The sequence below is a fragment of the Squalius cephalus genome, assembly GCF_949319135.1.
Source record: "Squalius cephalus genome assembly, chromosome: 10".
Taxonomy (NCBI): Eukaryota; Metazoa; Chordata; class Actinopteri; order Cypriniformes; family Leuciscidae; genus Squalius; species Squalius cephalus.
This window is the reverse complement of record NC_137131.1, coordinates 13,775,485-13,798,795: the sequence shown is the minus strand read 5'-3', so window position 1 is coordinate 13,798,795 and position 23,311 is coordinate 13,775,485. Positions and strand designations below refer to the sequence as shown.

The 23,311-nt window shown below is 36.5% G+C and overlaps 1 protein-coding gene across 4 annotated transcripts in view; it reads left to right on the top strand.

Annotated features, from left to right (window-relative positions):
* The window catches only part of lrp8 (low density lipoprotein receptor-related protein 8, apolipoprotein e receptor), a 160,970-nt gene that overhangs the window by 77,793 nt on the left and 59,866 nt on the right, over positions 1 to 23,311 (top strand). For all 4 annotated transcript variants that reach the window (XM_079882818.1, XM_079882820.1, XM_079882817.1 and 1 more), the window contains exon 4: positions 22,832 to 22,960. In XM_079882818.1, coding sequence (XP_079738944.1) covers positions 22,832 to 22,960 — 129 coding nt within the window. The remainder of the gene's footprint in view (positions 1 to 22,831; positions 22,961 to 23,311) is intronic.

Below are 23,311 nucleotides of genomic sequence, written 5' to 3'. Positions count from 1 at the left end.
AGGAACAAAGACAGACTGCCTTAGGCATTGACATTGAAGTGTAATCGGCTTCCAGGTGAGCAAATAAAAATATATATCTAAATCTTATTTTCCCAAAAAAACACAAGTATAGAAAACATTCAACATGCTTGCAAGACCTCTGCTTCTGTCACAAGGTCAGATGATTGCAATATTATTCTTTTTTGGTTACACTCAAAGATGTAATCATGTGTCGCTGTGAATGTGATGTAACCTCCGCTCCTCTGCAAGTCTCACATTCTTTGTTGACTAATTTGCAATTAACTTCTAACCTTTATGTTGCTATGTTAAACGTGTACATCTCCAGAACTGATCTCAAACGAACAAGATCATGAGTCTGATTGGATTCATTTTTCCTTAGAAATTGGTTGGTGTTTTTTTCTCCACCAAATCCTGTTGGATTTAAACTAAGGAAAATTAGGTGAATGTTGCATCAGGTGCTTTTGAAGAAAAAAAAGATTGAAATGCATTGTTGTGCAAGAAAGATAAACTACAAAAGACTATGTTTGCATGTGCGGTAGAAATACCCCTATCCACCTGACTTAAGTTAACCTAAGCGTAGCATCTCCTAATCGACACTTACGAACTCTAGCGCGTCTAATGGCGACATCTTGCTTCAAGTCGGACAACGTCTCGCCCCCTATGAACACTATCACTTGGGATTTAGATCTTTAGTGTTTGCGCAGCAGTAACCAGACAGGCTCCAGACAATGCCTTTCAATATGCTTTAATCACGGTCGGGAGGATCTCAGACTAATTTCAGAGAATATTTTTTTAGAATAGGAACATGCCAAAGATGTCATGATTCATTACATTAGTTTTCTCCAACTTGATTGGTTTTACATATGTATAATTCTTTGTTACTAGGTAGAAGCAAATCTGGATACCTTGATCATAAGGTTGGAAATACCTGTCTAATTATGTTTCTCCCTTTTGATATTTTCAGACAAACAGTAACTCTGGCCCAAGTGTTTGGGGCATTCAGAATTCAAATGCATATAAATGTTCTTCCTTCAAGGAAAATAAGTGTTAGTTATTTAATAAAATAATAAAACTCCTTCACTTATGTAAGCTTCTAAATGTCATACAGTAGGAAATCCCTAAACGTACATGTACACATCTGTTGTTTCAGCATAATTCATTTCTAAAATGAATCAGAGCAAAACCAGTAGTTACTGCATCAGCCATTTAATGAAATTCTTTTGGATTTAATTGGATGATTCTGTTAACCCTTAAATGCATGAATGTTTTGCCAATCATTATTGCATATTCGGGTCTTTAGTGACCCAGATCTTTATCTAACAAGGATGGATCTCTACCTGTCTCGATAATATAAAACTCTTTTGATATTAGAGTAACAATTACAGAAGAATCAAATAAAGCATATTTTGTTACCTTTTGGAGCTTGGAAGTGTTCAGTTTGAGCAGATGTGTTATACCATCATCACTGTCCTCGTCAGAGCTCATTTCCCAGTATATTCAGCATCTGGCCCGTATTCACAATCTCAAACGTATTCTCCAAACTATAATTTTCAACATCTTCAAAATCAATATTTTGATCGCTGACAGTTTCTTCACCAGATCCACCATCAAGTGACAGTGACACTAATATTTGATTGCATTTTGCTGATGATACTTCCTATTCTTTTGTTTTCTGCCTACAGCGACTATGGGTGAAACGTCACTTTACCATTGTGTACTAAACATTGTCACCTTGTGGAATAAAGGTGAACTGCACTTATTCAGTCATCAAAGATTCAATTATTGTTGTACAGAAAAAATATACTTGCACTGTTACACACCTCGGTTCTGTTAGCGATCCTATAATTATTATTATTATTATTATTTTAAATTAAATTTAATTTTTTTTTCTTGTTATAATGTTTATAATGAATTGATTGATGAATACTAAGAAGGTTGATGTCTAACTTTAAACAATTAATAAGGAGGGTATTGAATGACGTCCCGAGTCACTAAAGACCCGAGGTATGCGTTTAAGGGTTAAAATGTAACTTAACTTGGAAAAATATAAGCTCCTGGCATGCAATTTTAGACTAGTAGTCTTCAAAACATTTGTACAATATAATGTACAATATAATGCTCCACAATATTAAACCAAAACTGAAATAATTACTATCTTCTGCATAAGGTTTTCTTCTTATTCACGTATATAGATGTTTCAGCATGACATGGGATTTTACTCGTTCTTAATGGTTGAATTGGTTTAATCACAGACCTCATTGTGCATTGCCTTTTTAGCTTTTCAGATTAGCCTAAGAAATGTAACAACAAATTTCACATTATTCATCAGTCTCAATATGCATCAGCAATTTATTCAGTGTGTTTTTATACTCAGAATGAACTCACTTTATAAGTGTTATTTCATTTGTTATGCATAAAAATGTCTTTGTGTAGGTTTCCATTATCAATTCGCAGGACTCTATCAGTGTTGCTTTTATATTGATTGGTGACAAGTGACAAGTTTAGCCAGGAAACAAAGACCTGGGCCTATTATAACCTTGCTCTGGAGTTTTCCTACATAATTATTTTAAATATTATGGAGGGATCCAGTCAGATGCACCGGATGGGTTCAATTTCATGCTTCAGGCAGTGGTTCCCTGAAGTAATTTCCCATGTGGCCACACTCCAGGAGCACTGCTGCTGCCCAAGAGCAAGCCCTAGTCTCCCGGCCACGCGCTCTATTCCCGGCTGCCAGAGCGGAGGCATCAGCGCAGCCCGATTGCTTCTTAGTCACGCGGTTTGTGCTGGCATTTTAATTTAGCGCCCATCAGTGCTGATTTTTCTCACTATCAAACTGAGCTCAAGCACCAGGAATCAACTGCTGACTACAAAAGTTGAAGCTGTTGAGCCAAGTTGTTGTTTTTAATTATTTATTGATAGTATAGCAAGGACAGGAAACGGTCAGAAAAGATGAGGATGGGATCAGGAAGCATGGCCCAGAATCAGGAAACATGGGCCAGAATCAGCACTTTTGTAAATTTTTATGTAAATTATATTATGTATGTAAAAAAAGAAAAGGGATTTTTTATTTATTTATAGTTTTGTAACTCATTTATAATTATATATACATTTTTATTTTTTTATTTTTAGTGTGACTATTGGAATGTGTGGTTACTGCCATTTTAGATTAACAACTTTTTTTTAATACATAATATTAATGCAACTTATTTTTCAAAGATACAAATTCTGTAATTTTTTTGTACACTGAATTCAAAATCCACTTGACTCCACTTGAAATGTGTCAGGAAACATGCCAGTTTGAATAGGCTTCTAATATAGAGGAATAAACCAATTCAGCAATCAATTTAGAAATTCACTTTGTCTAAAACAAAGATGCAATTACATATTAGAATAGCTGTTCGAACTGTCTTATATCTTATAATTAACTAATCAGCATTGCTTTTGTTTATGTTTTCCCAGACTGTCAGACTAATTAGTGTTGAACTAAACCTATCAAAGACTGAGGCGTCTCATGAGAGCAGGTCATGTCAAAGTGACAGTAACTGGCTGTGAAGCACTCTGGGACATTAAAGTGGGCTGCTCACACTGTGCAGAGGACTTTTTGGATTGGGTCAAGAAGCTTCATTCCCTGCAGGCACGTTTAATTGTCCAAAGGCATGGAAACATGGATATTGAGGGTCTGTACTTAATTTCATGGTCAGTGTGTGACAGGCTTGAGTGCATTTGTGGGTTTGAATGTCCTTTGCATGTTTATCTTGTAGGGAAAGATCATACATAATGTCACATTTACAAGTTTATGAAAGCCAGCAGAGGTCAGAAGGAACAGGAAGCTGTCGTCTTCCCATGTAATCTCAAAAGAATAAACATCTGCAGTGTTTGCCTGTTGGACTCCTCCAATCACTCCTGGAGTGATCAACATGATGGATGGATAGCGTGTTTAATTGTGCCCCACTGGACACAATCTGCAGAAAAAGACCAGTCTGAGACATCTGCCTTAGTAAAAAATGCTCTCTGAACATCCTTTGTGTGATTCCATCAATTTCATTTTTACCCATAATTAGTGACCTTTGATCTCACCAGTTCCCTATTGATCAGTGCCTTCAGCCTAGGTCCAGATCACCATTCAAGTCTCTTTAGGTCTTAATGACTGTATAGCACAGGGTTTCCATTGAATCAGCACTATGGTGTGGTGTCACTATGATGTATGTGGCTAGATTTCTTTGTGGGAAATAGATTGGTGTATAGTATGATATGCAATGATTTGATATCTGAAAACATCTGATTCTGGAATAATGATGGTGCTGGTTCTGATGTAAGATCATTGTTGGATGAATAATCTGGGCCCAGTTCCCCAAAACGTTCTTATCGCTAAGTAGTTCTTAACCTATTCCTTAACCTCTCTCTTAACGTTATGGCACGATTCCCGACACGTTCGTACGCTAAGTATATCTTCTGTAAGTCACACTTTCGTAAGGTTGGTCTGGACCATTCGTAAGCTCTCTCTTAGCGTTGTTTGAGCACAAGACGCTAGTCGTCGCCACTGTGCTGCAGTCTTTAGAAATCAGCGCAGCGCAGTACAAGTCAAACTATGGTATGTTGACAATGTTGTGGCTCAACAATGATTTTATGTTATGGACATTTTAAGACTAATAATAAAATATGTTCGCAATGGATACAGGCCTATTTATGAAGTTGACTTTATTTGGTATCAGAACTAATATGGTGGTAATTAGCCTAAGCTATTTCGTAATGTCATTAAAGCGTTTAAATTGGCAATCACTTTTGATAATTCAAATCTGGCAAACAATTTGTCTCTAAATGGCTAAGATCTATAAATGGGTAAGCATGGTGGTGTCCAGTAAGCGACCAACTATGGCAGCGATCCAACGTGTCCTTGTATTGAATCAAAGACGGCGCCGGCCGCGGAGCCGTTTAGTCCATGTCAATTTTTTTATTCGGCAAAACTTAAGCCCTTTTGACATTTTGCCTGACATGGCTATATTAAAAAATATATTGTAGATAGGTTGCTTTTTATTGAAAACATTAACCAATGGCAATCAATACTGCATTAAACAGAAGTAACTGCAGCTGCTTGCCAATCAATTCTGATTGTAAAGTACCTTACCATTAATATAAAAGTGTATTACATCATTTTTTGAAGTCGTTAAACCCATGTCAAGAAGCGGCACAAGTGGCACAAAGGGATAAGGAGGGTGGATGATTAGCGAGGGATACCCGGTTCGTCTACCCGTCACAACATATCGTGTGAACATATTACTGACAATTTGATCATTTAATTAATAGTCTATATTTTACTGATAACTTAAACTATGTTAAAATAAATGTTACTGGAATAATTTGAGGAATGTTTCATTTGCATAGAACGTGTTGTCTTTCTTAACGCCGTAATGCACCTTTGCGTGAAGTGGAAAATCGATTCCTGAGCACACATAGTTATAATTATGTTCTTGACTAATTTTGACAATTGAACAGACTATTGTGCATGTGATGACTTATACAATGAAATTACGCTGACACGTTTTGGAGCGAACAACCATTGAGAATCAACAGTCAGTTTAGATCAACAAGATCTATTCACTTGGAAATTGTGCTAAATGTAGGCTACCTGTACTTAATCATTTGCAAAGATGTACTGAGACATTGAGACATGTAGTTAGACATTTGCAATTTGATTAAATGAATGAGAAATTCAATTCTGTTGTGAACAATTGCCAAGTGGTTTGGAGGTTTGTCCATGTTGTTTTGAGAATGTCATTTCTGTTTCAAGAAATGAGCCAAACCAATGGAGAAAAACTGTAATATCCCCCCAAGGAGTGCACAAGGAGCACAAGGAGTCTGACAACAGCCGGTATGATCTGATCTCACCATCATCGAGTCCGTCTGTGATTACATGAAGAAACAGAAAAGAGATATTAACATGCCTAAGACTTTTGCACAGTACTATATATATATATATATATATATATATATATATATATATATATATATATATATATATATATATAGCAAATAAATATGTGAATAAATATAATTATAAAAAATGTGACACGAATAATGCAAACAAAGAAACATCTATCTATCTATCTATCTATCTATCTATCTACCTATCTACCTATCTACCTATCTACCTACCTACCTACCTACCTACCTAATATTATTCTAAACAACACATTTTTTTTAAAGACTGTGCTCATACTCCCACTCTCCTTCTTGTCTATCCTTTTCTCTTTCTCATTCTTCATTCTTGTCTGTGAAAAAGCAGCATTGTGTTGCAGGCGAATTAAAGCGATCAGCCTTTCATAAGCAGCCGCTACCTTCATTTATAGTGTACGTCAGTATCAGTGTTGCAGAAGATCCTTCAAACTGGATGCCTCACCTGAGCGACCCAGGCTGATAAATGTTCCATAACACATGGAGCAAATTAGCGCTATTACAGAGGCAGCCCCTTTCATTACCTCAGCTTTTTTTGATAAATTTATAAAATGTGACTATACATAATTGTGTGTCATTTTTTGTTGTTGTTGAGTCCACACACTCTTGTCTTGTGCGGGGTGTAATTTTTTAAAATGTGAAAATACTTTCTCTTCCATTTTTATCTGTAGTGTCCTTGAAGAGTATTACAATTGTGGCTCTAAAAAACAAATATGAATTTATTTCTAATTAATTCTTTGGTAAAGGAGAGATTTGCCCATTTCGTGATTTGCCCATCTCATGCTCCACTGTCTACATCCGTGGATCTGCTCACCATAAATCTGAATCCGTTGGCGATGCCCCAAATTCAGAATCCTATTTACATGCCCTCTGGCACAAGACAACAGGGTTCATTTGCTGTGATTTCAATAGCTGGGAATCTTCTATGTCTGGCTTGATTCATAAAATGCTTTGACCTGAACATAAAGCCAGAAGTGACAATGCCTACAAACCATCCAGGTTATAAAGCCAAGTTGAGTGCCAAAACTTTTGAAGTGATGCCATTTGACTTTTAAAACTGGCCTGCCACATTATTGATTCATGGGAGTGAATCTCGTGATTGCAACAAAGGAAAGATTAATTTGTTTTTCATGCATGTGGCTTGAAGTGCTGCTACATCACAATCAAAAAATGTTCTTCAGTTTGGAAGGCTAAAACAAGGGCAACACAAATTTAACAAGTCGACATGAATTATGAAAACTTGATTGTTGAATGTTTCCCTTTAAATCCAGACATTTTTGGTTTCTTTAAATCCAAAAACAGTTCTTGTTCTCTCATAGCAGAATTCAGAAGAAAAAAAAAACATTATTTTGGAAAACCATAGAGATTTGCATTCAGATCTCCTTTATTTGCTTGTAAGAATATATTAAATAGTGTTTTTGCCCTCTTGAAGCAATATTTAGTCATGAATTATTGAGCACATCCATAGGGCACTGTGCTATTTCCTTTGCTAATTTCCCTCGTTTTTTTCCACTGCTGGTATGATTTCTAATTTCTTTTAAATGTGTCGTTTAAATGTCAGCTTGTTCAGAAACGCCCCCCCCCCCCCCCCCCCAGTGCAATAATCCACTGTATTTCCCCTCTCATTGTTAAGATTACCTCCAGTGGGCCAAATCTGTAGAGACCCGCTTGAGAGCCAGAGAATGTGTAATTAAAGCAAGACCGAGACTATCGATTTACAGCTTATAGGATTCCTGTCATGTGTTTGCCCTAGACATCAATTTAGGATGTACTTATGTGTGTGCACACAGACAAAGATGGGCGCTCACAATGTGCTGTGTTGTTAGATCGCTGGCCAGTGTGTGTTTGTAGCATAAACCCTCCCAGTCTGTCCCAGGCACATTGCATATTTGTATTACCTTGGTGCATGTTTGGGGTAGAGTGTGTGTTTAAAAGGATAGTTCACCCAAAAAAATCTAATTCTGTCATCATGTACTCAACCTCAAGTTGTTCCAAACCTAAATTAATGTGTTTTTTTCTTCTGCTGAACACTAAAGAATATATTTTGAAGAATATGGGTAACCAAACAGTTGATGGGTCCCATTGACTTCCATAGTATGGAACACTATGGAAGTCAATGGGGTCAATCCACTGTTTGGTTACGGACATTCTTTATCTTCTTTTGTGTTCGGTAGAAGAACGAAATTCATACAGTTTTGGAACAACTTGTCAATTATCTGTAAATGATGACAGAATACATTTTTGGCTGAACTATCCCTTTAAGTGTCTCACCACAGACTAATGAAGCTGTAAATGTGGTTCTGCCTGGGCATGTGTTTTAGCCTGCTATTTGTGCCGGATCAGCACGTCTGCTAACAGCACAGGCTTTGTTAGCATTTGTTGGCATGTGACGCACTTCATTTGTCTGGAGGCACCCCTGCCCATCCGCCTTTTTATCAGAATCTTTCTTTGTTTTTTTGCTGCATTTTGTTGTACAATGGTACAGTGATGTCATCAGATGGTAATTAGAGATCTACGATACAAAATTTCTCCGCCGATAACAAAAGCTGGTTATTCAGAATGATATCTGCTGATACTGATACCAATAGTTTGATTTTATTAAAGGGGACAGATTATGCAAAATTCACTTTTATAAGATGTTTCAGCACCGATGTGTGTGAGAACAACCACTAACGCCACTATTTTTTAAACCGTTAATGTGTTATTGTCATGTTAACTTTAACAGCAATAAATTCAACACAAGAAACGTTTTCCTCACACACAGTACAGCATGAGTAACAGTCAGACTCATTTTTCCACCCCCTTCGGCTGTTTTTAAACAATCGGCCGATACATCGGTGCATCCCTAATGGTCATACCATGGTTCTGTTTTTCAGTTTTTCAAATCTGTAATCTATTGTGACCTTTTACTCAATTATTTGTTTTTTAAGTTTAGGGATGGTACTAAACTTTGACGCAGTTTTTGAAAGTTTTGCTTACCAAAGCTTAATGTATTTGTTTAAAAATACAGTAAAAACAGTAATATTGTGAAATATTATTATAATTTTAAAAACTCTATTTTAAAGGGGTGATGAACTGAGAAATCGAATTTTCCTTGAGCTTTTGACATATAAGAGATCATCATACTATAATAATATCCTGTAAGTTTCAGAACTGAAAACTACCTTGTTAGTCCAATAAAAGCTTTTATAGACATCAGGCTCAGCAAACGACTCGTTTTTCAAAGTGGGGAACAATGACGTCAAAGAGGATAAAACACCGCCTCCACAAAAGAAGATCAACGCCTACTTCAACACGGCCTGTTTAGCCCCGCCCACCGATTCGCCCAAACATGCTAAATAACATAGGACGACATGATGATTGCTAAACCGGATCGAGCTACTTCCAAGCAATAAACATGCTGTTGACTAAATATTGTGCAGCGCCTGTTTGTGGAAGAAGACAGTCTGCATAAGCTTCCTTCGGATTCCAGCATGGTTAAACTTTATTAAATCAGTCAATCACAATTTTCCGACGGATCTGCCAGCAACATGTAAGTAACCATGTGCATTCTAATGCCTGATCTGCGATCAGTGATTTCTGATGTGTAATTATTCAAGTTCAGATATCTTTCTCTTAAAATCGTTCAATACTGTTTATGCATCAGTGACTAAACGATCAACTTCACATAATTTCTCGTAGTATTATGAAAATAATCTTTTTTAAACTGTTATTAAATTATATACAGAAAGCGATCAAAGAACGATCCCTTTCCATTCGCCCAAGCTGTCAATCAAACAGCACAGCGCGAGCCGCGAGAGCTTATCTGGACACTTACCAAACTCGTGATGAAATAATGACACTTAGACTACACAACGAAGCTCTTACTGTGTACTCACATCGTGTTTGCATTGTGATTTGGTGTAAGCATTTGTGAGAGTGCAAAAATTGCGTTGCAATGATAAGATCTTTATTCACGCGATCAAGACTGTCTGTCATCTGCTCAGTCAGTGCTCATCATGCTGCAACCTTTCATGCGATGTAATAGATTTAAATATAATGCTTTAAACTATACTTTTCACGATTTGTTAATCTCGATAGCTGTAATAGTAAAAACGTAGTAAAAGTTTTCGAGAGAGTTCATGTAATACTAGCTATTTCATATGCAAGCATGTCAGCCAATCACAGCAGTGGGCGTTTACACTGCAGTCTCACAGCAGACACGCCCCTTAAAACGGAGCGTTCAAATCTGAGGCAGAAATCAGGCTTGGAAAAATGGCTTTTATTTATAAATTATGACAATTTTTGATGTAAAAATCATACTAACATTATAAGGGCACCCCAGGCAACATTATAAAATAATAAAACAATCCAGTTCATGACCCCTTTAATATACTGTATTTTACAATTATTATAATTACTGCATTTTATAATAATTTATTCCTGTGACGGCAAAGCTGAATTTTCAGCAGCCATTACTCCAGTCTTTAGTGTCACTTGATCCTTCAGAAATCATTCTAATTTGCTAATTTGGTGCTCAAGAATTTATTTTATTTTATTATTAACATTAACATTTAAAATTGTGCTGCTTAATATTTTTGTTGACACGGATATATCTTTTTTTTAAAGAAATGATGGTGGTGTTTATTTCAGCGTTAATGTACCATCCTATAATTTCCTCCTCCAAGTGAGATTGTATGGTGATATTGTTTCTAATACATTGCTGATTATATTATATTACCATCAAAATGATGAAAACCTTCCTGCCAACAAATTTTCCTGCTGTCACAAGTCTGTGGTGCTTGCCCTCTCTTTCTTGTGTTGTCTTCATTTTCATCCCTTCATTCTGCCATATTTCTTCATCTTCCCCCAACGCTCTGTTGATCTCTGTCCGTTTCTATCCATCTCACTCTGATTTGTATCAGATTTATTCCCTTATGGGTTGAGTGGTGAAGTGAAGTGGAGACACAGGGGAGTTTTATAGATATAAATGACAGCTCTCTCCTCGTGCTGTACAGAGCAGCCGTCTCAAATGGAATATGGAACACTCACACAGTGGATTCACCTTCCACTTTAATCTTCTTCCCCTGCCTGAATGAATGTAGTCGTTGTCATTTTCTATATCTCAATTTATTTCTCTTATATCATTCCAGAAATAATTGATGATGTAATTTAATCAATTGCTCACTTTATCACTTTGGGCCAAAAAAGTAATTAAATAATAAACTGATTAGTTAATTAAAATACCACACTAATCATTTAAAGCTGTGCAATATGCTTAGTTGTGTGTTGTTGTTTTTTTGGTGCCATTTTCACTTCTGTCTGAAGGATCGCTGCTCATGACATCAGAAGTCTTTTTCCCCGCATCTAAATTGTATTGAGTGTGTATTGATTTGGTGTTATTAGCTTAATTGGTGCAAAGCACTATGGAGACATATTACTATAGCTTAGCTGTGAGTCCAGGCCAGTTTTCAGCTTGTTTTAATTATTTTCTCTCATACTGATGTACTGCTCAGGGTAGAAAATCTTGTTTATAGATTTTTTTTTTTTCAACATACCACATTTATTTATGTTGTTCATAAGCATGACTTTGAAATCTGGTATACTTTATGAATGTTTGATTGCCCAGTAATTTGCTATGGATTGAATCTCCAATATGTGCTCAAATTCTTTTCTTTATTTGTTTTCATATTATTTATTTTTGGCATGATTTCAGGCTATGGCTGAAATGGCCAATATGGCTCTTTACAGGCAGAAACACACAGCACACAAAAGGTAGCTATGTTGCTAAGCTAATGACAGAATACTCTAATAAGAGCAAAAATGCCATATTAGGTGAAATTGTCCATTATTTTTTAATTAGTTGTAATTATTTTGACCTAATCTTTTGTAGTGAATGCAATGAATATGTTCCTTTGTGAAAAAGTGTTCTTAATTTAATTGAATGTATATTTGTATTTCAAATCCTAAAACCTTAAAACTGCATTGTCGGATAATATAATTAAAGACCACTTAAGTGTTCTTAAAGATTTCACTTTCATGACTGTTTCTTCACACATTTAAGTACACTTTTAAAAAGTGCACTTTGAAATAGTTTTACATTTTAATTCCTTATATTTTAATAATCTTTTAATCATGTTTTAAAGTACACTTATTTTGATGTGTTGACTAACACTTGTGAGGTACTTGATTATAATTTTAACTGTTGTGATATTTAATCCTAAATTGCATCTTCATCATTACAATTATATTTTAAATACCTGACATACAAGTTTCAAAAGAAATTACATTCAAGTATATTTTAGTTTACCATAAATGCTTGTCAGTACATTCGGCTGTACACTTTAACCATATTTCAATGACAAGAGAAATATTTATGAAATTACATATAAAGATGTACTTAAGTCCTACTAGTGGGGAAAAAAATGTAATTTAAGTGTCCAGAAACATCATCCAGTTCACACAAGTGTATTCTTTTGAAGTATATCATTTTCATAAGTGCTCTTTTAAAAAAAAAAAGTGATACAAAGATTGCAGTGCATGCTGGGATTATCTACAGTTTGTATAGTATTTAACAGATGTGTAGCTCCTCCCCTTAGCTCCGTTCAGTCCCTCTTCAAATGTAAAAGAGTCACCAGACAAATTGATTAGCAAAGCAATTTCCTGTCGGGTAACAGGTTAGGACATCAGAATTAATCAGGCTTCCTCATGCCGTAAAAGAGCTAAATATGACTGGGAGGTTTCACCATGATAAACTCTTAAGTTTCTCCCCCCGTCCCCACCTATCAGTGAAGGGACATTAGCGAGGCAGTTAATCAAAATCACATTAGCATATAGTACAGGCATCCTTAGATTATAGTAGCCCATCCCCACTGAATGCAGAATAGATCCCAGTGTTCCTCCTAATGGGATCAACACGTTTGGGTTTTAGATGGATTCAGGTCAAAACTGAGCCGAGCATTATACCCACATAACCACACACTCATTCAATCATCTGCGTCAAGTTGTTAAAGTGCACGTTTGTAGCATAAATCAGTATGTTTCCTTGTTTAGTGGCAAATGTGTCAATAAAATGGAGAAAAGTGAATCAATAGAGTAAGACAGTTAAGATTCCCCACTGTGATCAGTTATTCAGGCTTTGTGTGTGGCACTGTCGATTGAGAGGTTTCACTGACCTCTGTTTAGCTCTGTGTGTTCTGGTGCAACTAGGGCTCTCAATATTAGTGTAACACATGCAATTTCATTAATTTTGTTTAACACTGATTTGTTTTTTGTGTCGTTAAAGGGATAGTTTACCCAAACATGACAAATTTCATCATTTACTCACCCATGCAAACCCATAAGACTTAAGTTAATCTTTGAAACACAAATTAAGATTTTTTTTTTTTTTTTAATGAAACCCTTAAAAAGAATCCAAATGAATCAAACGGTTTAACCAAGTCGAATAGATAAAATCGCTTTATATGATGAACAAATTTAATTTAGGCAAACATATGTGTGTTTATATGTGGATAAAAGTCTAAATTAGATTTGTTCATTGAAAAATTTGATTGTATCCTTTCACAATAGTAGGATTATACCACTTTATTCATATTGATTTATGGCTTTAAGTTTTGGTTACCTGGACTTTCAATGGAGACACCGAAACCTTTCTGGTTTCATTAAAGGTCCCATATTGTACACCTTTCTAAAGTTTTATTTTAGGTTTTGATGTCCTTAAGAATATATATTTGCAGTATAAGTACCAAAAACCATCCCAATATATTTTTACAGCTCCTTTCTCAGGAGCTCTGCTAAGAACAGGTCGATTTTGGCCTTTCTAATTAATATTCATGAGCCTCTCTTCTGATTGGCCTATTGTTTTATGAGTGACACACGTCCAGGCCAACCACTGGTAACTAGTGTTGTGTATGCTGTAGCCTGCTGTGGCTTGGTGATGCTCACAAGTAAGGTCAATAAAACACCTGTAATGATGGACATTGCTGAGGGAAATGTAATCCAGTCTTACAGTATATGTTAAACTGTCTGTAAACAAACTCACATTTTTTTATGTCAAGTTCGATTTAAATCTCCAAAATATTTACGTTAATAGCTAGTTATACACTGATTTTGAAACACTTAACTGCTTTATAATATGTAACGTTAGCAGACAGACACCGACCGGATGAAGCTCTGTAACTTGCTTTCCTACTGATACAGTAAGTTGACGTGCTACAATTTCTTTTGTTGTTACTTTTTTCTATAAAAGGTGTACTTGTGGTAAATGTGCAAGGATGCCCACAGAACGAGAGGACATATGCTGCAACTTGTAAAACTATGAACTGTAGGGACTGTAGCATCTTTGAGGAGTACAGTGTAGCTTATTTGAAAAACAGGCATTGAACTGTGCCTGACTGATGAAGCAGTCACTTGTGAAATATGCAGAACAGACGGTTAAGGTCGAACTAAATTGCTGTGGCGTTTCTGAATAAATAAACATTAGCCACTGTTCTCTTATATCAATGTTGTTCGGAAGCCTGTGCAATGATGTAGTTTCCTGACGGTGGGCAGTGCTCGGGGCGGTGACTGAATAGTTCTGACATCACATTTATACGGAAGTCACAACGGCTCGTGAAAAGGCACAGCTACTTTATGCAGGCTGTGTGCATTTATCTGTGGATTGACTGTTTTGAAACTTACATGGTAGTTTCATAGCCCTTAGACCTCATGAAAAAAGCCAGGAAATTTCAGTTTTGACAATACGGGACCTTTACAAATATCTTAACCAAAGTAGTTTTGGAATGACATGAGAGTTAGTAAATTATGGCACAGTTTTAATATTTGGGTGAACTATTCCGTTAACATATTATTCAACTTAACATTCTAGTTTGTGTGATTTCTAAAAAGTGATCAAATTATTTGGTGCTTACTGAAACTGATTGGAGCTGAAGCGTGCAAGTTGGCATTCCTTATGGTGAAATATAATTTAACTTAAAAACTCAAGAAGTGAAATATCTTCAAGAAAAATGCAAACAGCAGCAAATACTTTATTCAGTTTTGTGTGTTTGAGTGAGGTCACTGTTGCATTCACACAAATTGCTGAACCTAATAATTACACAAAGGATTAGTATCTGGTTTTCTTATTTTAAAATGAAACTGAATGTGTTAACTATGCAAAATTGTAGACATTAATTTGAATGGTTAATGAATGTTTTGATTGGACTTAAAACTTGGATTGCGGTTCAAAATGCTGCTGGCCTTGACTACTGGAAAGAGCTGTATCTGTGGATCAAAAGGGTTCTCCAGAAAGCTGTCGATAAGCACATCGATAGAGCTGCCTCTTCCTGTTGTTCAGCGTGTGAGTGTGCAGCCGTCAGCATTTGTGATAAAGATATATCCATCGAAAGTCCTGGAGGCTCATACTCTGATTAAGAATGACCTTCCCAAGGACTAATAAAACTTAACTTTATAGCTAACTTACACAAATTCTTCCCCACCAGCCACACATCTTAATAAGTTTCAGTGCTACAGTACTGATGCAGAGAAGCTAAGTTCAGGCACAGAATTTACATGACGGTGTCTGGCTGGCAGTCAGCATTCTAATTCATCCCATAAGCGTTTAACAGAGTTCAGCTAAACAGGGTTGTTTGCCATTCAGTGGATTAAGAATGCCTTTTAAATTCCAGTTCAGTCATTTGAATTGATGTAGCAAACAGGAATCCCAATTGCAAATCTAAGTGGAATTAAAATGAATTAAAATCCAGAGAAATCCACACAGTCGTTCAAAAGTTTGGGGTCGGTATGATTTTTAAATTGTTTTTTGAAAGAATTCTCTAATGCTCACCAAGGCTGCATTTATTTGATCACAAATACAGTAAAATCAGTAATATAGTGAAATAATATTTCATAGAATTTAGTTTTCTCTTTTAATATATTTTAAAATGTAATTTATTCATATGATGGCAAAGCTGAATTTTCAGCAGCGATTACTCCAGTCTTAAGTTCTTCTTACTGTCAAATGTTGAAAACGGTTGTGCTGATTAATATTTCTTGGATGGATATTTGGAAAAGAACAGCATTTATTTGAAATAAGTTTTTCTTGTAACAAAGTATTTTCTGTCACTTCTGATCAATTTTATGCATTCTTGCTGAATATTAATTTTTTTTTTTTTTAAACTTACTGAACTTACCCTAAACTTTTGAAGGCTTATGCATATTACTGAATATATCACTGCATATATTTACCTAGAAAAGCGACGTTTGTCAGGACAAACCTTGAATGTTGGCTTGACAAAGTCACATATGGAAAATAAAATATTTTTTGTTTTTAAAACATTGATGTTTATGGACAGAAAGATCTATAGAACTATGAAACGTTAGACTGAGAGAGAGACTTCACACTTGATTTTATAACCTTATTAGATATGGATGTAGCTGGAATAGACAAACCTTTTGTTTTGGGGAGTGTCCAGATACTTTTAGCTACATACTGTAGGCTTATGCAAACTGATGCAGTTAGGTAAATGAGGAGGGAGTAATGGAAGCCGTTTCAGTGCCCACTTAGACACATATTATTCTCACCACTCACAGAAACGACTGAATTTAGTTGACTGTGAAAATCATCACTCGGACGTTATTGACTGAAACTGCCTCCCTAATAATATAATGTGGTTTGTGCAAAGCTAATGATTATTTCTTTGAGCGTACTGATGCGTATCTGAGAAATTTCATTTGCCCGGCTTAGATTAACCATGTTACACCCGCACCAAGAAAATGATTTACATTATTAGGTAAATATGTTAATGTAATCTCATCCGCTCCCTGTGGTTCTTCCATAACTTCATTTTCCCAGGAGGAATTGTATTGCAGTCAGGATGAGTTTAACTGAGTGGAGCTCTTTCTTATTTTGTCTTTATGAGAAATAAACGCATGAATTTGTGCTCCGAGACCTCAGCTTTGCTCAGCAAATTAAGCTTGACATTGACTGTATGCATATGTGCTTTGTTGTTGTAGTTTATCCCACTGTCAGTCAGTTTACTATTATTCTTTGAGTTTAGGGCCACAGGCCTTGCATGGTTGTTTGAGAGCGTCTCTAATCGTCAGGGAATGCATCAGTCTGAACTCATCTTTTGTGTCTGAGCTGACCTCTGGCTCGTACTGCCTGAGAGAATGTGTTGAGTTCATCTCTTTTCTAGTTACATCCACTAACCATTTATCTAACAGAGCAGTGTGGGTGTTGTTTTGATGGCTCACTGAATTGAAGAACAATCAGAGTCTTTAGGTAGTTAGTTGGTGGTGGTGGTGGTGGTTATAATTGTATAATGTTTTTGAACTGTGTATTCTTAAACAGATGATTTATGCTGCCAATGTGCTAAAACTCTTTGAAGATGTGAAGAAGTGAACAAGTGATATGTTTTGCAAGATTGCAAACATTCGGGGCCCTATCTTGCACCCAGCACAATTGACTTTGTACAATGACGCATGTATCATTCCTATTTTGCACCCGCGCAATGCGCGATTTTCCCTCCACAGAAGCACGTCGCTAAACTGGGGAATGAACTTGCGCTCCCTGGGCGGTGCAGCGCAAAAAAGGAGGCGTGTCCCGGCGCAAACGTTCCTTCATGCTATTTTGCAGGTTTAGAAAACAATTGCGCCACTAACCAGGAAAAAATAGTTTAAAGTCAGTGGCGCGTTGCGCATGTTATTCAAATGCTATTTTAAGGGCGCATGCTTGGCCATAATCAATGTAGCGTGTGCACAACGCGCATACACTTTGATTCTCTCATCTACACAGAAGCAGCAGTTTTCATTTTTGCAAATCATACATTATTACGATAGATAGATAGATAGATAGATAGATAGATAGATAGATAGATAGATAGATAGATAGATTGATTTTATTTATTATAAAAGCATACATCTAGCTTACACATTTACCCAAATGATCATACGCCTTTTTAACCGAAGTTAATTTGGGTGGGTTTCTCCATCCCCAACGTCCCTGACGAGAGCGTTGCTCTCCTTGGCTGTGAACTGCTCCTGGCGTTCGCCTGGCAAATCCGCCGTTATGATAGGAATCCGCTTTAGAACAAGCGCGCCAGCTCTTAAAGGGAATGTGAGATGACGCTCTGATTGGTTTATTTCACGTTACGCCCAAACCACACCTATGAATAATGAAGCTACTTCAGACCAACCCATTTTAGATTTGCGCCTGGCGCAAGAGTCATTTATCCCGCCGGGAAAATAGCAACAGCGCCAAGACCCGCCCACAAAGTTACTTGCGCTTTGCGCTTTGACACTTGCGTTTCAGATCGTTAAAATAGGGCCCTCTGACTCTAAATGCACCCACTCTACTACTACAGCCATCAACCACTTTTATAACAGTATTTGTTACATAACTGTTTACTATTTTTATATATTTTAAAATGTAATTTATGCTGCTCAAGAAACATTTCTTTATTGTCAACAATGTTGAAAGCAGTTGTGCTACTTACTGTTTTTTTTGTGGAAACTGTCATACCTTGAATATAAACCTCAAAAGAACAGCTTTTATTTAAAATATATTTTTGTAACATTAGATCAGTTTAATGCATCCCCAATAAATAAAAGTATTAATTTCTTTAAAAAGGAATTGTACTTACCACAAACGTGTGTCTTTGTACAACCATCTTTGTTAAGACTGGTTTGAGTATTAGACCATCAGAGTGAGGACAAAGAGAGTAAAGTGAGGACACTTTCTGAGAACCCTTTAAAGGCCTGTTTGACGCTCAAGACTTGGTTTGGGGGATAAGTTTATAATTAGGTTAAACCTATTTATAACCTTATCTGAAAAACCATGGGAAAAGGTTAGGGTAACACTGTAAAAAAAATCCTGTTGTTTTTACGGAAAAAAACTGGCAGCTGTGGTTACCAGAACAATACTGTAAAAAACACATCAAACCGTAAACATACTTACGGAGTTACATGTAAATTTAACATTTTAAACATGTATATTTAACATTGGATTTCAGTAATATGATATAATGTTAATTTACTGACCTATTGAAGTATTATTATCTGTTTTGTACCATAGAATTACGCTGACAAACCAACAATCTCAGCAGTAATGAGAGTTACATGATTAATCAAAGCTCATCACAAATAGTTCTTCCACAAGAAAGATAATATTAATATATAGATGGTGCACAGTGTCATTCACTCAAACATTAAACACCATCATGGTAACACACATGAAATTTTAAAAATACAATAAACATTAATTTAACAACATTAAATGTAACATAAACCCCTAATGTACATAACTGATTATAAAAAACTAAGAAAACTATGACGAAACATAGTTATTTCAACAAAAATACATCAAATGTGAAGTGTCACGCAGGGAATTGTGGGAATGTCAATTTACGTTTTTTCACTGTAAATTATACAATGACTTGTTCGTTTTTACTTCCAAAAACTGTAAATTTAACAGTATTTTACAGTAAAAATGACATTAGATGTACCATTAGATCTATCAAAGTTATTTACCGTATATAGTACGGAAACTTTCTGTTAACCAATTAACAGTTTTTCACTGTAGCATTTTTACAGTCTTTTACTGTTAAAATCACGATCATTTTTTACAGTGAAGGGTTTCGGTTTAAGCACTTAGTTGTGATGGGTACAGTTAGGGTAGAAGCTAGTGATTGTATTGTGTCAATGAATATCCTCACAAAGATAGATGTACAAGAATGTGTGTTTGAGTGATGCAAACAAATAATTGCATTGCTGCGCTATGAATTGATTGATCGAATTGAATCACAGTTTGAACTGATTTTGTAGAAGTGAATGTTAGCAACATTGTTTTGTTTTTTTTTCTACAGGAGTTTAAATGAGAGATGCTGTTAAAACAGCTTTGTCTTAATGCTGTCATAAACCCTGATCATGAAACTAGCCTAATGACAGTCTTTAGGAAGTGTAATGAGCACATTAACGTGCACTATACTACGTATACTTCTGATTGCTTGACGAACATTTGGCTAAAGTAGTTCCAGCCAGATCTTAACCACATTACAGTTCCATATCACTTCGCCAAATTATTTAAATAATTTCAAATGTCCTTACAGCATAATAGCCAAAACCCACAATGACACTGACCAAGCAAATTATTTCCTTTTTTTTTTTTTTTTTTTTTGCCACAAAATTACATTTAATTACGCAAAGCACATAGTGTCTTTCTCCCACTCTCTCTCCCACTTAAATAAACACACACAACGGACACACATTCACACAGAAACGTGTTATCAGCGCTGCTCTGATGATTTTAAAATAGTTTAACAACTCAAAAGCTATATAAATTTCTCACTAGTGAGGTAATAATGGCCCTGTTCTTGGAGCAAATAAACTTTCAGTTTCGCTATTAGTAGAGACGCTGCTGTTGAACAACACTGTTGAGAGAGACGCACAGACTCATGTAATTCACATAGGCTAAATCTCTCTCTCTCTCTCTCTCTCTCTCTCTCTCTCTCTCTCTCTCTCTCTCTCTCTCTCTCTCTCTCTCTCTCTCTCTCTCTCTCTCTCTCTCTCTCTCTCTCTCTCTCAGTGGCTGAAGCCTCCGTTACTAGCTCTAAAATTATGTTTTAGAATTAGCAACGGAGGCTTGGGATTAGATGCGTAAGAAATTAGTCATACACAAGAGCATTTTAAGGACAAAAACCTGACAAATGTCTTGAAATACATCATCTGAACAATGTTTTGAGGTGTGGTAACCGTAGTATAAGCAGAATAATTGACTCCGGGCTGTTGATTTATTCGAAAAATAATGCACATAATTTACATTACCACCTTGGGTGTGCATTATTTTTCTAATAATTCAACGGCCCGGAGTCAATTATTCCTTACTTAAAATAATTACGATATTCCCAGTGTTGCTTTATTTTACATCGGTGCAGTGCTGTTACCAAACCACTGTGAGTATTTTGCTGTGTGAACAAGCAGGAACCAGGGCAGTGAATGGAAAGCCCTGTGGGCACAGTAGTTTTCAGGGTTAGGGAGGAGAGAGAGGAGATAAGACAGACTGCGTTTCCCAGGAGGTTGTGCTATCTGTAGCAGTCAGCCAGACAGTTAGAATGGGTCATTCAGTTTATTCAGACACATGCTGACAAAGCCAAAAACATACACACTCACATAAAAGCGCTGTTCAAACAAACACGCTCTGTTTCATACATTTCCCTAGTCACACACCAACAAGCCTTGTGGTGTTGGGTTAAGCTCTGGCCTTAAATAGGACCTTTTTTTTTCTGTCAGTCTCAAATCCAATATGGCTCCCATAGATGAGGACTGGGCCTCAATTTGCAGAGCCACAATGGCCATGTGCAGATGAGATTCACAGTTGTCTTTTTCCCATTTCTTCAGAGAAGGCTATACAATAGCAGAGTCCAGCAAGAGACATGCCATTCACTCTTATGATTATAGATAGGGTTCAGGCAACAATGGGCTGCAGACACAGATTTGAGGTGTCAGAGAGAGTGAAAAGGTCTTCATATATCTTCTTTTAAACACTGAAAATTACTCAAAAGACTTTGAAGAATGGGAGGGAGAGAAATCAGTCTGGCTGCTATTGATTTGTAGTTGGGTTCCCAGACATGTAGAGATGAATAATTTATGGCACTGTCTTGAGAATGCTGTGTGAAAATTTGATTTTCAGTGAGATTCAGTTTTGGTTAACAATATGACAATAAGATTCATGTTTGTTATTACACGACTATGTGGAATACTTGATTCTGATTGGTCAATTACGCCATCCAGCGGGATGTTTTCCCCTATAACAACTGGTAAAAACTGAAGTGCTTTACGATTACTAGGAACGTTTTGCTAGGATACTGTATCGTATCCCTTAAATGTCTGTCTAGTTTGAACTTGCCGCTTGCTAGCAACTGCTTTCTTCGCGGAAGTATTGCGTTTGGTGAGCTAATGAAATATTAAAACTCAAATCAATATTTTGTTTACAATTATTTAATTATGTCTTCTGGGTATTGCTGACTTGTTTTAAACGTAGTTGCTGCCATTTTGCAACGATTGTTTTGTACACTGTAATGGATTATAAGATAAAAAACAGGTACGATGTTAAAACAAATCAGTTTAATCTCAAATCAGTGTCTCTTATCGCCATAATTATTTATGTGGAGAAATGCCATGTAATAAGTGGTAAGACTGTATCGTCTCCTTTAAATGTCTGTCTAGTTTGAACTTGCCGCTTGCTAGCAACTGCTTTCTTCGCGGAAGCTTTGCGTTTAAAGACCTAAACTATGTCAACTCAAGTCAATATTTCGTGTCTAATTATTTACTTATGTGGCAAGTAGCCGTGTTATAAGCGGGATAATGTACATCCAGCCGGTTGTTATCGCAGAATTAACCCCTTCAGAGTGATGCAAGACTTGAATACCCTGTCGGGGTTTATTCTGTGATCTGGCTGGATGTACATTATCTCTTACTTTGTATGTATGTATGTATCTATTCAAGCATAAGGAGATGCAAAAGAGGAATCAATTTGGTGATCGCGTCACTGTATCTGAAGCTCAGCTCTCTGCCCATGCGCAGGGTGTGTGCAGCAGTGCACATAGATAACAGCGCACGATTACCGAATTGAGTTCTCTTTTGCCTCTTCTTGCGCTTGAATGACTTAAAATCACTTAAATGTGTAAATTAGCAAGACAAAACATGTGCAAATGATAAACTGTCACTCTATGATTGTTAAACTGTGAAATTAATCCGCAAATCACATGCGGACCAAACCGTAGGGCCTGGTCTGTACGGATCAAGGGTCAACTATGATCCCTTAAACCCCTATTATTAACCAATCAGCATTCAGGTGCTACATTGCTTTTTATCATTAGTTCATATTTCATCCTTAAACATCTCTCTTTGTTGCCTCCTCTCGTAGGTCGGCAGACATGTCCACCAGAGAAGTTTGACTGTGGTGGCTCAACAAGCAAGTGCGTGTCTTTGTCATGGCGCTGTGATGGTGAAAGGGACTGTGAAAATGGAGCAGATGAGGACCAGTGTGCTGCAGGTAAGTCCTGGGAGGGAGAGAGAAAGAAGGAGAAAATTGCTAAAAATAGCTCCTGTCTGGATAATGCATAGTCAGACTTCAGTGTGGTATGTGTGTGAACTTAATGGAGTGGAGTGTTGGTAGTGATGTGTGAGGGAAGTACAGAAGCTAACAGATGTTTGATGTTATCGTAGGTGACAGTCTTTTCATTATGTCCTCCTGATGTGTAGGATAGATATTACAGAATGCTCTGGATCTTTAAAAAGGAGCCCCAATTTTTAGGTTCAGACCCCCAACAGTTGGTTCTTGCATTGATAGATTATCACAGTGGGTGGGAGTGAGTATTATATGTGTTATGGCTATAAATAAAAT